General features: G+C 37.5%; 1 protein-coding gene across 1 annotated transcript in view; it reads left to right on the top strand.

Moving 5' to 3' along the window:
* The window catches only part of rhpn2 (rhophilin, Rho GTPase binding protein 2), a 35,898-nt gene that overhangs the window by 14,513 nt on the left and 3,598 nt on the right, over positions 1 to 17,787 (top strand). The window contains exons 4-13 of the mRNA XM_039657496.2: positions 3,344 to 3,419; positions 3,837 to 3,914; positions 4,037 to 4,161; positions 9,708 to 9,874; positions 10,484 to 10,671; positions 11,563 to 11,719; positions 12,236 to 12,355; positions 12,433 to 12,627; positions 13,334 to 13,410; positions 17,108 to 17,254. Coding sequence (XP_039513430.2) covers positions 3,344 to 3,419; positions 3,837 to 3,914; positions 4,037 to 4,161; positions 9,708 to 9,874; positions 10,484 to 10,671; positions 11,563 to 11,719; positions 12,236 to 12,355; positions 12,433 to 12,627; positions 13,334 to 13,410; positions 17,108 to 17,254 — 1,330 coding nt within the window. The remainder of the gene's footprint in view (positions 1 to 3,343; positions 3,420 to 3,836; positions 3,915 to 4,036; positions 4,162 to 9,707; positions 9,875 to 10,483; positions 10,672 to 11,562; positions 11,720 to 12,235; positions 12,356 to 12,432; positions 12,628 to 13,333; positions 13,411 to 17,107; positions 17,255 to 17,787) is intronic.

The raw sequence follows: 17,787 nt of genomic DNA, 5'->3' as shown, positions 1-17,787 counted from the left end.
TCATTTTAATTGTAGCAATGCGACCGATAAGTGACAGTGGTAGGTTAGTCCAGCGTTTTAGCTCATCTCCAATTTTTTTTAAAAGTGGAATATAGTTAAGATTATTCAACTCTGACAGTCTGGAGGAAATGTTGATACCCAAGTATGTAATGTTGCCAGTGTGGAGTGGAAGAGATGAATCATGAGTTGTGGGATCCCAGGCACCCTCAGAAAGTGGTAATATTGTTGATTTATTCCAGTTTATTGTATAATCAGAACATTTTGAGAAGGTATTAATAATTTTAAAGGTTTCTTTTAATGACTTATAAGGGTTTTGTAAACATAACAATAAATCATCTGCATAAAGACAGATCTTATGTTGAGTGTTTACGTTTTGTATTCCTTTGATATTATCATTTTGTCGTATTGCTGCTGCAAGTGGCTCTATAAATATAGCAAATAAAGAAGGAGAGAGTGGGCATCCTTGTCTGGTTCCTCTGTGAAGCGTGAAACTTTGTGATGTGATCCCATTTGTTGTTATTGTGGCTCTAGGTGAAGTATATAATATTTTAATCCAGTGGATGAATGACTCTCCGAAACCAAATCTGTGTAGAGTGTTAAAAAGAAATGTCCAGTTAACTTTGTCAAATGCTTTTTCGGCGTCAAGTGATACAATTATAGTTTTGGTATGCTTTTGTTGTTGTTGGGCAAGGTTAATTAGGTTAAATAATCTGCGCATATTATCTGAAGCATTCCTGTGTTTAATAAAGCCTGTTTGGTCATGGTGAATTAACATGGGGATAACTGTTTCTATTCTAGTAGCTAATGCTTTGGTAATGATTTTTAAATCTGTGTTTATTAATGAGAGAGGACGGTAACTAGACGGGTGCATTGGGTCTTTGTTTGGTTTTAGCAATAGTGTCATAACTGCCGTATTCATGTGTGTTGGTATTGTCGAGGTAGTTTTAATCTCTTGAACAACTTTGAGGAATAAAGGAGATAGAATTGGCCAGAAGTGTCTATAGAATTCAGCAGGAAGTCCATCAGGTCCAGGTGATTTATTATTTGGCATTTGGTCTAATGCTTTATGGAGTTCAGCTTGAGTGAGAGGTGTGTCTAATGAACTTAAAGGCAGGTTTGACTGAATTTATGTTTCTCAAAATCTTAGATCTTTTGAATTGAAATTTGTTTTGTTGATATATATATATATATATATATATATATATATATATATAATCAATGTATCCTATGCTATGATCTGTCGCAGATGGGTTTGGCTCAAATTATCCTTAAATCCAAATTCAAGTTACCAACAAGTGTTTAAATTATTCCATTTTAAAAGCATCCCAGGTGTCTGACGTTGGTTAAAGAACCCCAGCATAGGTATCGGAAGAAACTAAAAGTTTCAGTTTGTTTAATACTTCCATTTGTTTCCTTGCATACTTTTAATAATGTGCTGCTTTAAAATGGTACTAATAGCAGTAATAAAGCAGTAGGTGTGTCAGTTTTGGACAGGCATTGTATTTGTGAGTATATTTGTGGTTGTGCTTTTTGACTTTGAAGTTCTTGCATACCAGCCTGCGTTCTTTCTCCTGAATCTCCGGTTACTCTCTTCATCCGCACTGCAAATGTGTTTCTTCAAATTACTACAAACCCTCTTTATTTGTCCTGTAAAACAAACAAACCTTATCACCTCCTGAATATTGTTGAGTGTGAGAAAAGGAATATTCCCATTGGTGCAGTGTTTCATGCAATGAAGACCAAACAGAACAAGGTCTTCCTGTAACTGCACACAATGTGGCATTCTCTTTTGCACCTGGCTTCCAGCTTACTGTGTGTGTGTCTGTGTCCGTATAAGTACAGAACTGCATTCTTTCATTTCTTTCATGCCCTACTCCCCCTTCTATCCCTCTCTGTCTGTTTTTGAACCAAACGTTTTTTTCTCATGGCTTGAAGAGTGTACAGACAAACCTGTCTTCTGTTCTCTGTGTATCACTGCAGTAAATGTTCTCTGCACTGTGATTGGTTTGCCTTCTTTGAAGTTCTTATTACATAGTGCATGGCGAACATGGTGGATGTCAACATGTTTTTATGATGTGTGATTCAGTGTTACATTTGCAACGTGGACATGTTATTGTTATTCTCTAGGAGTTTGAAATTATCTTTTGTTTCCTGTTTGAGAGTGAGTTTTTGTATCTTGGGCCGCAAGTAGTCTGTTCCAGAATTTGAACGGCCAAATTGGTTACACTTTACAACAAGGTTCATTTTGTTAACCTTAGTTAACAAAATTAAATATGAATTGGAATTAGATAACAAGAATTAGATAACAAAATGAATTAGATAACAATGAAGAAAATGTATACAGCATGTACTGTATTAATCGAGATTATATATATATATATATATATATTACATAATGCATTGATATCAATTAATACTCCAAATGTTCAAACTTTTTTATCACTATATATATTATTCTACTGTTAAAAAGTTTAAAGTCAGAAAGATTTAGTTTGTTTTAAAAGGCTGCATTTATTTGATTAAAAATACAATAAAAACAGTAATGTTGTGAAATATTATAATTTTAAAACTTTTCTGAATAGAAAGTTCAAAAGAACAACATTTATTTGAAAGAAATATTTAATAGCATTAGAATCATAAATGTCCTTACAGTCTAACTAAAATTCTGTTTTTCTTAGGCATAGAGAATTTAGTTTACAGGCACATCTCCTTGAAGCACGAGTGAAATTTCCTCTGATCCAGCAATATTTCTCACAAACATTTCCCAGAACCACACTGGTGCTGCTCTGTTATCTGTCATCTAGATGCAATCAGGACAGACCAGGACTGCCTCTCATCAGCTCACACTCAAGTGTTCTCTAGTCTGTCTTCACCCAGCCTGCTATGAGCTAATGCCCCACCAGTGCAAGCACTGTAGTTAATGCAATGACAACATGCATATTATTATAGTTTGCTGAAGTTTACAAAGTTTGATCAGCACAAAATGTAGCAGACATACCCACTCACACACAGACACATCTTTCTTAGGTCAAATCTTTTTAATAGTCAATATTTTTCTATGACGTAAGTAGGTTAATAGGCTTGTGGTGGTAAACCATACTTTACACGGGTATCTGCGGTTTTAGTCTTAGAGCTGATTGAAACTCGCAGAGAATTGTCATGGTGTTTGTAGTGGGTGAAAGGGGTTACGTACACAAGCATGTCTCGGTTCTGAGTCACACGCAGATTAGTGGGTCTGGCCTTTCTGAGTCAGCCTTGAAGCCTTATTCTTTCCTACTGAAAATGTTCTCCTTTTGGTTTTTCTAAATTGAATTTCTTCTCCCTCTTTGTATTCATTTTACAGAGAGACAGCCAGCATCCCTCTCATCCCTCTGGGACTGAAGGAGACAAAAGATGTTGATTTCTCTGTTCCTCTCAAGGTCAGTTTCTTTCCCGACGACCACTCAATGTTTACCTCAGTTATCAAGGTGGTTTTCATGGTTCTCAAAGCTTTTCTTAGCGAAAACAGAAAGTAGGTCACAGAATAATAAACAAGGAAGTCAAAGACTCAATAAAACATTAATTGCTGCTTTGAAAGTCTACAGTGGTGTTTGATGCATTGGGTTTTATTATCTTTTAAATAAGTGGGTGTTGAGATGTTTGTTGAGAGACGAGGATCAATCAAATGCGTTCAACCTGTAATGACATAGAAATGTAGGTGAATCTATGACAGTGTTATTGTTACATCTGTCTTCAGACAAGTTTAACCAGGAGAACAGGCTTGTGACTCTGTGGCCTTTTTGTGTTTGTGTTGACATTATCAAGGAATTGATGTGGTAAATGCTTTATTTGAACAGGACTACATCCTGGAACACTACAGTGAAGACGGCTCAAACTTTCAGGATCAGATCGATGACCTGATGGACCTGAGACAGGTATGAACATCTGTAAAAGGTGTCGTGTTTGATTCTTGGTTAATTGAAGTTTAGGATAAAATAAATCTGATAAAAACAGATGCACAAGTCTAACCAATGAGATGTAAATGCGTGTTTTTCAGGCCTGTCGGACCCCCAGTCGTAATCCTTCTGGTGTGGATTTGCTTGCCAACTACTTCAGTCAACTTTCCTTCTTGGAGGCTCGATTTTTCTCCCCTACACGCCAGCTTGGCATTTTTTTTACATGGTAGGTTGCATATCATAGAATATGCTTGTAATGAACTTATACACGACTACTATAGACCATTGTAAGAAAAATTACGTGGACGTCGAAGATCTCAAAAATGAAGTTTATTTACAGCTTAGCAGTGGCAAGGCACACGAAGCACCTTGGGTTCACCGGCGTCAGAATGAACCCCGAACATTCAAATCTTCAACCTTTTATCCTGTTACTGTCCTCTTCATGTAAATGAAGTTGCTCTTGTCGTAACAGCTGTGTTCTGTCTTTGATCTTCTTTCAAATAAGAACGGCCAAATGTTTAAAGCAATACGGCCAAATGTTTAAGGTGATAACATCTCTTTGAAGCCCCCTAATCAAGATGGTTCTTGAATACCTGCTGTCCTTCCCACGCTATAGGTGATGAACCTGACTGTGATACTTTTAAGATTGTAAGGAATTGATTCTATGATAAATAAGCTCTTTTAAGTGAAGGAACCTTTCAATATAATCTATATTGGAGTGGAAGTTGGATCGGAGCAGACTATAATTTCTTACAATCCCCCCTATGATGCTCTTGGCCACAAGTAGCATCAGATCCACTCCCTTTTCCTAAATAACACCTCCCTTTCCTGGTGGGCAGGTGCCCAGTGGCGGTGCCACCCTGGCTTAGGTTGCCCCCCTATGGCCATCGGAGAAGTCTTACCCGTCATAGGAATGACACCTCATGCACACTGGTTACAGCTCTACTTCACTTGAGCAGACTTATCATAGTTTTTGTTAAGATTTTTTTTTTTTTTGAAAAATATTTGGGTTTGAGAGAGGTAATCAAGAACCATCACATCCAACGGGAACGTCCAATATTGATCATAGAATTATCTTCAACCTGACGTTTCAACATGGAACACATACAACATAACCTAAAGCACTTACCGATAATAAGAATGATACATACACAAACAGCAGTTTTAAAGGTTACATCTCAAAGTAAACCAGTATAGGCAATAGCCAAGTCTCCATCATGCATTTGTTTTTGTCAACACTTTTTTTTTTTCTTCACAATGTGTATCAGTGATGTTAGCATTTTGTTTTAGCTTTGATAACTCAAACAATGTGTGTGTGTGGTTTTTCATTTTCTCAGTGTGGACATCCTTTATCCACATGTGTGCATCCACTTGACAACAATATATCTAATGCAAATGAGTATGCATATACTTGTCTCTTCATGTTCAGTCTTTGTGCATTTCTTAGAGTGGGTCTGTCCTCTGCACACTTGTTTTCCATCTATGTGCAAAGACTGCTGTCCGTAGTCTCTGAAATGGTTTGATCTCTTCTCGTTTCTTTTCTCATTGTCCAATCTTTTTCACATGGACCATAAGTTCTTCTAGAAGAAGCAGTCACTGGTGTGTTCGAGTCTGTGCCTCTTCATCAGTTCCATCCATCCCATGGTGGGTCTCAGGGTTTCTAGGTCTCTTAGGCCTGGAGTTCTGGATCTTGCATGTCTGGAAATCTCTGTAGGCTACTCTGTTCTTTTCTTGAGAGAATCCCCTGGCTCCACTGGTTCTACTTCCTTCTCGTCCTTCAAACGACCATGTCATCTTTTTTCCGGAGGTTACACGTTTCAGGCAAACATCTCGATGCTTATATCTGAAACAATGACCAAAAGAAGAGGTTGCCCCCCCTTTCCCCCACAATCATCTTTTCACATTCAAACATCAAAGTCACAGAAGTTTAATCTCAAAACATTAAACATCGGTAATATTTAAAACAAAAAAATATATATATTCCTAAACATAATGTCATTAAAACATTTGTTATAAATTACAACTACATAAAGAATCACCCCCCTTTTGATAGTAAACCCTTTTCTAAAACGTGTTACTATCATAAACCTAATTCTAATTTGCATCAGCATCTGCTTGAGACTGAGCTACAGTCCTGTTGCTCATGCGGTGATACGTTGGACAAGGTGTGAACCACTTCTTTATTTCCTTTCAACAGTGCCAACTGGGTTTCTAAATTGCGTATTTTCTTAAGCAAACCATGATAGCTCATCTTTCTTTTGTGTGACAAGTGACACCTTCTTACCTTGTGCCCCATCAGTCCACAAGCAAAACAAACAACTTCCTGATCTTCCTTTCTTTTCTCCAAACAGTGCCTTGCAATGTGACCATCCTTTCCACATGCATGACAAACAAAGCTTTGCAGAGGTCTCTCATTGTCTTGACAATGTCTAGCAATGTGACCAGCTTTTCCACATGCATAGCAAATAATAACACCTTCTGAATTTATTCTTGCAAATCTCCTTGGTCTATGATGGAAACCATTAGACCACGTAGTAGAACATTCTCTCCCGCCAACGGCAGCAACTGGATGTCTAGATTTGACAGTTTTCATTTGACTATTTGCATTAGCATTATTGTTGTAAAACTGTGTCATTTTACCAATGATGTCACTGTATTCAGAGAGTGGAGTCACAAGCATTGTGACAGCAGACCGGGTGAGTGGGTCACATTTGTTAATCAAGGCAGTCTTGAAACTGACATCATTCTTAGTAATGTCAGGTCAGGATTGCCACTGAAAGTTTTAAACATCTCCAATAATCGTTCTGAAAATGCGGCTGGATGCTCCCCTTTCCTCATGCGCATCTCAGATATTCTATCCCAATTAACTGACATCACACCTAAGACTTCAAGCAGTGCCTTTTTCCTTTCTGACTTATTAGCCTTTCTGTCCTTTACATTCTGAGTTAAGGCTCCAGACAAAGTGTCAGGCAAGCACAATCTTAACACAACACACACCTCACCATCTGTTAAATTGTACACTTCAGCATATTCCTCCAAGTTTTTCAGAAAATCTAATGGATCTTGTTTGGCAGGATCAAATTTACCAATATTCTTGATCATAGATTCTAATTCAGTTGGATTAAACCCTCGGACTATGGTAGAGGTCATTGGTTCTTCTCTTCCTTCACTAGCATGCATAGTCGTCGTAGTATGTACCGGTGCCATGGGAAATCTGACTGTACAGTCTGAGTATTGGCTATTGCATGTCTGAGAATCTTTTTCCCAACCCTCAGCTCTGTCTTCCTGTAAATCTGGCAAATCTGGCATTTCTGGAACTGGGTTACACAATCTGACACCTAACAATGTCTTACTGTGGTTTTTCTCAGTTGTGTCACTCTTTATCATGAACTGACAAGCCGCCTTTGCTTCCTCCAAATTTTTGGACAATGTTTCCACAGATGATTTAAGCATACTATTGTTAGTTCTAAGAAGTGCGATCTCATTCTGCATCTTTACCTTTTCTTCTTTCCATATCGTTTCACTAGCCAGGTAATTTTTTGTAGAAATTACCCCAACACTGAGTCGCTCATTTTCAGCCTCTAACTCATCTACTCTCCTCCTAGTTACTTTGTATGAAGCAAAAAGAGCTTGAAGCGCATTAGCAATTTTCCCATTTTTGTTCTTAGGCATTTTGGGATCATTTTCCAACTTAGAGATGGCCCACTTGTACGGATTATCAACAACATTCTCTATTCCATCAAACATTCCCTGTGTACCGTGTTTAGCAACGTATTTCACAATCATTTCTTCCATTTTCAAAATGTGTTATCGGACTTTACAGTAGGCTATCTCGTGATCTAATAGTTATTCCCAACATCTGATATAATCACAACACGTTATCCAGTTCCTTTAGCATATTCGTTAGTCTAATTATTCACAGCTCCAGTAGCCTACTTCGGACGCAAATGAACAAGATAGCCACACTACCTGAGGCTTAACTTAACCATGGCCACAGTCTTTTTAAACCATAAATTTCACTGGACAAAACAGTTTAAAAAAAATAACACTGCACAGTACGTCGGTCAAAACCACACTACGTCGGGTTTTATGTTATTTTCTTAAAACAGCTGACTTATCCATAGAACTTTGGGCTTAAACAATATTTATAAAATTTAAAACACTGCCACACGTCGGGCAAAACCACACTGCTTCAGGTTTTTTGTTTTAAATTTCACACAGCCACGGTGTCAGACTCACTAATCTACTATACAAAACACAATCGTTGTGAAATAATTCTGTGACCACACTTCGTCGGATCTATTCAATTACTTTAGAATTTTTTCAGAATTATTACGACTTCACAATCGGTTTCAAGTAGGCTGCATACACTTTTGTTTCGGATACTTTAGAAACAACTGATCAAATATAATTCTGCCACCACACTACTTCGGGTTTATTCACTTACTTTAGAATCTTAACAGAATTATAAGAGGCCAACACCAAGTTTCAGTTACTTTAGAAACTTTACACTTAAGCACTTTGTTTCAATTACTTTAGAAACAACAATTCCAAAACAACTCTGCCGCCACACTGCTTCGGGCTGATTCAATTCCGTTAGAATCTTAAACAAAATCGTACAGAATAGGCTTAACAATTCCTCCTGCTAAGACTGAATAAACCAAATTCTCTTCTGTCCTTAAATTTTCCTTTTCTAGATTTTTTTAAACAAGGGGTTTCCTGACAAAACAGCACTTAAATGAAAGAAAACAGCTTTTTTCTTACCTTTTCCCCGCTTTTTGTTGGAAACCTCCTGGAAGGGTGGCTCGCCAATGTAAGAAAAATTACGTGGACATCGAAGATCTCAAAAATGAAGTTTATTTACAGCTTAGCAGTGGCAAGGCACACGAAGCACCTTGGGTTCACCGGCGTCAGAATGAACCCCGAACATTCAAATCTTCAACCTTTTATCCTGTTACTGTCCTCTTCATGTAAATGAAGTTGCTCTTGTCGTAACAGCTGTGTTCTGTCTTTGATCTTCTTTCAAATAAGAACGGCCAAATGTTTAAAGCAATACGGCCAAATGTTTAAGGTGATAACATCTCTTTGAAGCCCCCTAATCAAGATGGTTCTTGAATACCTGCTGTCCTTCCCACGCTATAGGTGATGAACCTGACTGTGATACTTTTAAGATTGTAAGGAATTGATTCTATGATAAATAAGCTCTTTTAAGTGAAGGAACCTTTCAATATAATCTATATTGGAGTGGAAGTTGGATCGGAGCAGACTATAATTTCTTACACCATTTTGCAAGATGTAAACAACAAAACTGTTTTCTTTATTTCACATGTAAAGAAAACATCTTAAAGATGTTTGTTTAACTTTTTGATTTCAGTTTTATATTTTCTGTTGGTTGTATTTTATCCCAGCTTTTATGTAGTGTTAAAAAACTGAAACAGGAAGTGCTTCTGGACCAGTGTTATGTACATCTTGCAAAATGGTCTGTAGCAGCTGTAAACATAACTCATTAAGCGGAAACACACAACTGGTCTGACTGGGCTGTCGCACTGTGTTTGTTGTTTCTATGTCAGCTTTTTGTTTCTTTTATTACCCTAGAGACAAAGGGAGATGACATTATAAATAAAGAAAATGTGTCGTCATAAAAGTGCTGGAGAGAATTTATGGAACTGTTAAAAACATATAGTATGCAATTCCTATTAACACAGCATTACATATGCAATCAAATAAAAGCCTAACATGAGTTTTAACATACATTTTTTTGTGCATATGCAGGTATGACTCCTTTACCGGCATGCCTGTGTGCCAGCAGAACATCTCTCTGGAGAAAGCCAGCATGGTTTTCAACATGGCAGCTCTCTACTCCCAGATTGGCACCCGTGCCGACAGACAGACACAAGCTGGACTCGAGGACGCCATTGCTGCCTTCCAGAAATCTGCAGGTGAGAGGTTTTGAGTAGATGTACTTCTTATATGCAGATAAGTTTGTGAGAAGGTACCCAAAACCTATCCATGATGATCCGTGGTTGAAGACCTGCCTCATGAGAACAGACGTGTATTCAGGCTCTGGTTGTGTTTTAAGGGGGAGTGAACATGATGTAATTCTCAAAAGCAGATCTGTCACCAGGCTCATGGGAACTCAGTGGCTTGTGTTGGTTTTTAACCTCCTTAAAATAACAGCAGCATAAAGAGAGATTTGGCTTGCTTTCTTAAGCCATCAAAACAGCCAACCCTGCTGTCTTTCATCACATAGACTGTTTTGTATATCTCCACCGGAAAGAATGTCCAATATAATCTCTCTCCCCTTTTGTTGCTGTGATTATTACAGAAATTGATTGACACACTGTCCTACAAGTCTTTTTTTGTCTTTAAGCTCTATGTGTTTGCAAAGTCATTAAATTAAAGGGATGACAATGCTATTTTATATAAGCTAAATAAGAAATTATCTAGAATTTAGTGTTTAATTTATGCTGTGCTTGCAAATATAAGGGGACTGGTTTTTGTAGATATAATGTTGAAGTCTCTCCGGTTTTCTGTATGTTCTGCTGTAGGTGTGCTGCACTTCTTGAAGGAGACATTTACACACACTCCCAGTTATGATATGAGTCCTGCAATGCTGAGCATGCTGATCCGGCTGATGTTAGCACAGGCGCAGGAGTGTATGTTTGAGCTGATCACTCTGCCTGGAATCCGAAATGAGTTCTTCAGCCTGCTCAAAATGGCACAAGAGGCTGCCAAGGTACTTGTTGAATGTTTTCAGACTAAAGAATTAAGTCATATTACAGTGGGGCTCTATCTGTGATACACTGGAGTGTTTTTTAAAATGTATTTATTGGTCTTAGTTGATATTGGATATTTTACATTTTTACATTTCGATTAGCTTTGTTGTCATCTAATGGTCCATTTAAAGAAATTAGTTTTTTTTAAAAAACACACACATAAAATTGTTAAAAGCCATCTTTAGCAAATCTCAGATTGAATTTTGTACATTATAATGTAGTGATGCCTAAATTCACTAGCTTTATAAATGATTTAAATTAGTTAGTTTAAATTAAACCATAAAGGCATATAAAGACACCAATTATTTCTATTTCAAATAAATGCTGTTGTTTTGAAATTTCTATTCATCAAAGAATCTTGAAATCCTTTATTTAGTTTCATCCAAAAAAGCAGCACAATTTTTTTTTTTTACATTGATCGAGTATGTAAATATTTCTCATCTGCCAAATCAGCATATTAGAATGATTTCTGAAGGATCATCAACAAATTACATTTGTTGTTGCAATAGAAAATAGTTATATTATACTGTAATAATATTTTACATTATTTTTATCAAATAAATGCAGCATAAGACACTTTTTCCAAAAACATGAGAAAATCATATTGACCCCAAACTTTTGAAAAGTATTGTATGTATAAAGAAAATAATTGACAGAATTTTTCTGTGATATTCTTTCTTTTTTTAATTCAACCTTGGGGCATCATTGCGAAGGGAGTTATTTTTACATGTAACTGTATAAAAACATGACCAATTGATCCTATCAGTATGCAGGCCTTTTCCCAAAGCCTACAGTTACTCCTCTGTCTGGAGTGGTTGTGACATTTACCCCTCTCTCCTTTCTTTTCTCAGGTGGGTGAGACCTACAGTCAAGTTCACCAGTCCATGATCCAGGCCCCCATTAAAAACAACGTGCCCTTTTTCTGGACTACCATGTCCCATCTGAAGACCAATCACTACAACTCACTGGCCCATTACTTTGTCTCCACCGCTCTGCTTGACCACCAGTGTAAGTTAAGCTGCCAATCACAGCTCTTGGCCATCTCCCATTGGCTTACAGCCCACTGGAACCTTTAAAGGTTACCTTTGTGTCTCATTCATAGAAACCTTTTCCTTTTCCTTGTGAGAGTAAAGAAGGATTCAGGTATCAGTGCTTTAATGGACTTTATTTTGGGGAGCTTTTTTGAGGACGTAAAGAGGGAGGCAGATGAAAGCCAGAGAAGTTTCAGTATCGGCTATTTTTGACAGTGTGCTGATGGACTGTGCCAGAACTAATGGGATTATGTAACATTCTCTTTGTTATTCAAACAGTCACTCCTCCATCTTCTCTCCATAACAGGCCGTTTGGGCTATTAATGAGCTTATTTGGGCTCAACAGACCAAGTAGTAAATGCACAATGGGATGTGTAAATGCCACAACAATTAACAGCTTTAGTAGAATAAAATAAAATTTACAGGAATGTATGTTGGATTGAACAAAACGACACCATTTTTAAATGTTGATGACATGTGTCTGTATGTGTAGTGACGCCTAGTGATGATGAGGACAAACAAGAGAAGGCTTTTTCACAACTTTACGACATCATGCCAGAGGGACGTTCTCCTCTTGACATCCTGAAGAATAAGGACGACAGACGGAGAATAGGTGTGAAGCTCATACATGAATGATTGGGAAATTCCACTTTAGCACACTGATCTAATATTTTCTGTCTGTTTGCTCAGGTAAAGCTCATCTGCAGCGCTCCATCATGGGACACGAAGAGGCCATCCGCACGCATTCCTGCTGTCGACACCTGCAAAAACTGGACATCCTGAGTGACATTCTGCAAGCTAGCCTCAAACGCTCTCTTACCAAGTTCGACCAAAATGATAAGGAAGATGAGTTCACGGACTACATGCTTGCACCAGATATTATCTGTAAGTCAGAGATGGTCAGTTTTAGATTGTTTTAAATTAATGTGATCACTCAGACCACTTACGGGGTTAAGCCACGGTCGCACTAAACTTTGCAAATACTGCAGCGGTCGTAATATGACGGTACATTCTGCAGCATCTTTTTTAAAATCTTAATTCAATGTATAATACATCCAGGATGTATGCATTGTGTTCTTTTACTTTAGCTCAGCACAGCAGTCATGTCATGAAGAATTAATTTTCTATAGGGCACAAATCTTCACAAATTTACTGGACAGAGTGGTGAACTTACGTTTCCGGTTTATCGCATTTGTATGCGTATGAATGGAAATCAATGGAACTAAAAGTGCAGTGTGACCGCCCTATTATTTGGAATCGCATGTAACCATATATCACACTTGTATTATAAACATTAATGCATCTGGATGTGTCCTGGTACAGATTTAAACAAATATTCTCGCCTGATCACATGATTGGATTATTGGAGATTGATGTTATTTGCTCATTATGTAAACTTTGACTGTTCTGCTGTAGTTTTTAAATCTAAAAAGTAACCTATATGCAACAGTGCGTTTTGTTTTCACCGAAGCGTCACATATTGAACTGTGTTCTCAGAACACGACCTGCGTGTTACAGTAGAGAACAAAAGTGCTAAGTTCAGTTGACAGTGTAAACATGCAATAACATTGTTTTACTCCTTCTCTGTTAGCTAAAACGGAAAAGAAAGCTGAGATGGAGATTACAGCTGCCATCAAGGTGAAAGTCACAGACCTATTCCATCGGCTGGTATGTGGGCTACTAATTTTACTCAAAAACTGTTTGAGCTCTTTTCACAGCACAGGAATGCTTGTACAAATTTGCAGATTTCTTGGTACACAGAATAGTTTTACATAATAAAATCTTTTGTGCGCATTTGTGTGCTGTTGAACAGACCCATGTTAATTTACCATACACACTTGCCAAACAGACCACAACCTAAACAATCTGAGGTTTTAATTTATTTTGTAAAAACAAAGTGCTGTAACCAGTTTGGGATGATGCTGAAGCATATTTTAGAATTTTTGGGGAATCTGTTTGGTCAGTCTGTAGAGTAAGATATTATTTTTACAGTACTAATATGAATAACCCTGGTTGTGGTTTGAATCTGAATTTCTGAGTGTTATAACATCCTGAAACTCAAATCAACTCTGTTTTTACTATTACTATTACTCGTATTTTGTGTCAGAGGTTTGAAAAAACATCTAACCTTAAGCATTTAACTTTGGCACAAAACTCATCCTGCACTATTTTGTCCATAGACATTAAAGGTTCTATCAGCGATTGTGGGTGACGTCACTTCTGTTGGTGTTTGAAGCGAGATCCCAAACAAACCAAGTTAGCTCGCCCCTCCCTCCCGTTTCGTGCATCATGAAAAAAACGATCATGCACACGTATTTCCGAAATTGACAAAAACACATATTTTTAGATTGTCTACCTCAATGGTGGCTCATTCTGTGAGTTGTAAAATTTGAATTAGGCTGATTTGATTTTATCAGACTGATTAAAACTCATGGTAACAACAGCTATCTGGAATAATATTATAACAGCGTATTATTATTATTATTATTATTATTCTGCTAAAGTTAGTCCTGAACGTAGGCTAGTGTTATTGCTAATGGTACAATGTTATGGCTACACATCAAAGTAGATGCATATATCAAACACAACTCACACACTAAATCCCTACAATCTGATATTCGCTAAAGCTTTTTTTTAAAGAATTATATTTTCACACACAGTTCACATACAAAAAAGTCAGCACTAGAAGCTACTCACCTGTCCATAAGAAACAGTGCAACCTCTCCACCGTTCAAAAGCCTTCCAGATTATTATTCGTTTCTTTGACGAAAAACGCCGGTATTCCCTCGCCCTAATCCTCCTTCTCTTCTTGAGGATTGCCTCTTCCATGTTAAATGTATCTGGTCCGTTGAAAGCATAATAAAGTTAAAGAAAGTTAATAGACGCTGGAGTATTCTTCAGCTCCGACTTTGCGTGCTGGTGACGTGAACGAGCGCAAAAACAAATAACAAATAACACCCCCCTCTGTCGGTGATTGGTTAGAAGGCTGTTTATTTTGATTTTGAGTGGTGGTTGTTCCCCTTTGTTTTTGTTTGCAGATCTGGCTGCCTACAGAGACATTTTTTTGACAGCCTGGTTATGGGGCGAGCAGCTTGTGAATCGTTAGGAAGATTAGATGAATGTGATAAATTTGGTTTGGGCCTGAAATCGCTGATACAACCTTTAATGGTACCTACCATATATTGAATGACTTGTTGAGGGGTGATGTGCTGTTAAATTGTTTTTTAACTTGATTCCTCCTAAAACCTTTGTTTGTTTTTTTTTGTAAGTTTATATAATTGTCAAATGTATGTCTCTGCGTTAATAATTTCGTTATAGAGTGTTGCAGTGATTGTAGCTCAATCCAGAAGTTAGCATCACTCTGATTCCCTCAAAAAAACAAAAAACAAAATGTTCCCATTGTATTTTGGATTATTGCTGAAAATGAGTTCTGTGACCTACAGATGTTTCTGATTCTTAAACGATTTGTTGAAGATAATCTTCACAAATGAACATGAACATGACTATAAATTATGAATTTTGATGCCTAAATACCAATCACCAGAAGTAAAAAGCAAAAAGAGCTACACTGCAGTCTCACAACTTCAATATCACCACCACAAAGCTTCTGAAAACTCTTTCAAACTTTATTTAAAGTCTAAAATTTGGCAAGTTTGAGTTAGAATAGTTTGCAGCAGTGCGAGTATAAACACGAGGCTGTAAAAGTGGACTAGTGAGTAGATGGGTTTTCCTGTTCAGTACAATGATGTCTAATGACCTCAGTAGTCCCATTTAGCCACTTGCCACATTTTTCAAGACATGTAAAAGCTTAGGAACAAAATCACTAGTTGGGTATGATTTATTTTATGGCATAGAATAAATTATTAAAATATTTTGAGCTTTTATTAACCATCATTGGGTGTGTTATGTTCATCAAGATGATATCAGGATAGTTAATAAGTTTAAAAACAATTAAAAACATGCTTATCATAGAAGTTATTGTATGTATTAAATATTAACTAAAGTATTAATGTATTTTTAAATTAATTAATAGATTTAACATTTAACAGTTTGTCTTTATTTTGAGTTTGATTTCTGTAACAAACAGTCTTCGTCTGGAGTAGATTCTGTGAAACTGGACGAATCGTTTTGACCCTGTGCTAGAATATTAGACTTGTAAATCTGGCGTACAGAACTGGAATATTCGAGAACCACAGTGACGCATATTCCGTTCCCTCAGGCTGTGGGGAGCGGGCTAATTCAGGTGAAGGAGGCAGAGTTTATGATGTGGTTAGTTTTATGGAAGCGTATATTTGAGTTTTACCACCTTCAGATGTCTGAGTGACCTTCAGAGAGTTCAAAGAACCACTGCTGGGATCCTGTAGCAGTTGCCATGGGCACTTTTAAATGACCCCTTACTTGAAATCTCGTTTCCGTAGAACATGGGGAGGGGAGTTTTAACATAAGCTTTGCAAGTCCTTAATCAAGTCAGATGACCTTTCTGAGACAGGGGTCAACCATATACCACTTTAACCAGTGGTTCTGAAACTTTTTGACTAAATACCCCCCTTTTCTCAGAGAGGCCCTCCTATCTAAGCTGATGCAGTATGTGACTGGTAGTTCTGTTGTAATAAAATCAAATAAAGTCAAAAAATATTAATATCACGCATCTTTATTTTTGTGTTTAATCATTGCATTTAAAGGGTTAGTTCAAAAATAGTCATTCCAAACCTCTCATCTTCGGAACACAAGTTAAGATTTTTTTTATTAAATCTGAGAGGTTTCTGAACCAGCCATTGGCAGCAATGTTGTTACCGATATCTCTACTGCCTTTTCAGGCCTTGAAAGTGGTAATAACGTTGCTGCCTTTGTGGGAAAGGCACTGGCAGCAACCCATATCCTATACAACCTATACAAATCAGAAACTGATTTGTGTTCCAAAGATGAATGAAGGAAGTTCTTATGGGTTTGGAACATAAGGGTGAGTAATTAATGAAAGAAATAACATTTTTATGTGAACTGACCCTTTAAGATTTTTAATATAACTACATTTAAATTTTAAGGCTCTTTTGGCCCCCTTCTGAAGTAAAACATTTTGTGCCCTCTGGTTAAGAACCACTACCTTAAACGCTTCAACCTGAACATCACCTCAGATGGCGGTGCTTTTCATGATGATATTAAATAAACCTTCTATGCCATATGAGCAAAGCCATTCGCATATACTGCATGAAGTCAGTGTGCCAGTAAGCCAAATGTTTGGATGGTGAGCAGTTTGGATTTACAGCCAAGGACAACCAGGGTGGCAGGCTAAAGTTAAAAACAGCCTGAGTGTGTTTGAATTAGGTGAGTTGCTATAGTGAATTGCTGTTGTATTTGTGTTGTGCAGGGGCCTTTGTCAGTGTTCTCAGCTAAGCAGAGATGGTCAGCTCCACGCACCATCCGGCTAAGACTGCAGGAGAGAGACCTCGGATTCACTCTGAAGGGAGATGTGCCCGTTCAGATACAGTCACTCGATCCCCTTTGTCCCGCAGCAGTGAGTGTTCACGCACAGACACTAAATAATACTTGTTGAACACAAAAGATAATGTGAAGAACCTTTTTTGTCCATATAATGAACAATGGTGTTCAAAACAACCACTGTGTACAACTCTATGGACAAAAAGAATCTGAGACATTTGTCAATGTACCCTTTTTTGTGTTCCTTGTTGTAAACTTCTCCCCCCTCCATTTTATTGCAAGTAAATAATTAATAGTCATGACAATTATCAGAAGAGGTACCAACTTCCTGTTTCAATTAATCTTCCTTTTATACACGTGACTGTCCCTGAAGCTGAGGGTAGATTCAATCTTTGACCACAGCAATTAAATGAAAACAAAACACGCATATATCCACGCCCACTGCACCTGTGTTTGACCAAATGAGTCTCAAGCTGTCTCAAGCAGCTGTGTGTCTCCCACAAATAACTCACCTTATTTTTGTTGGAGCTCAAGAGCGAGTCCTCTCAGAGCTCATCTCTATGGTAACAGCAGTGTGGTCGTGCTGATAAACTCATACCATAAATAACT

Source organism: Pimephales promelas, chromosome 1, assembly GCF_988280905.1.
Source record: "Pimephales promelas chromosome 1, fPimPro1.hap1.1, whole genome shotgun sequence".
Taxonomy (NCBI): Eukaryota; Metazoa; Chordata; class Actinopteri; order Cypriniformes; family Leuciscidae; genus Pimephales; species Pimephales promelas.
Note: the sequence above shows the minus strand (reverse complement) of the source record. Positions and strands in the feature narration are given on the sequence as shown.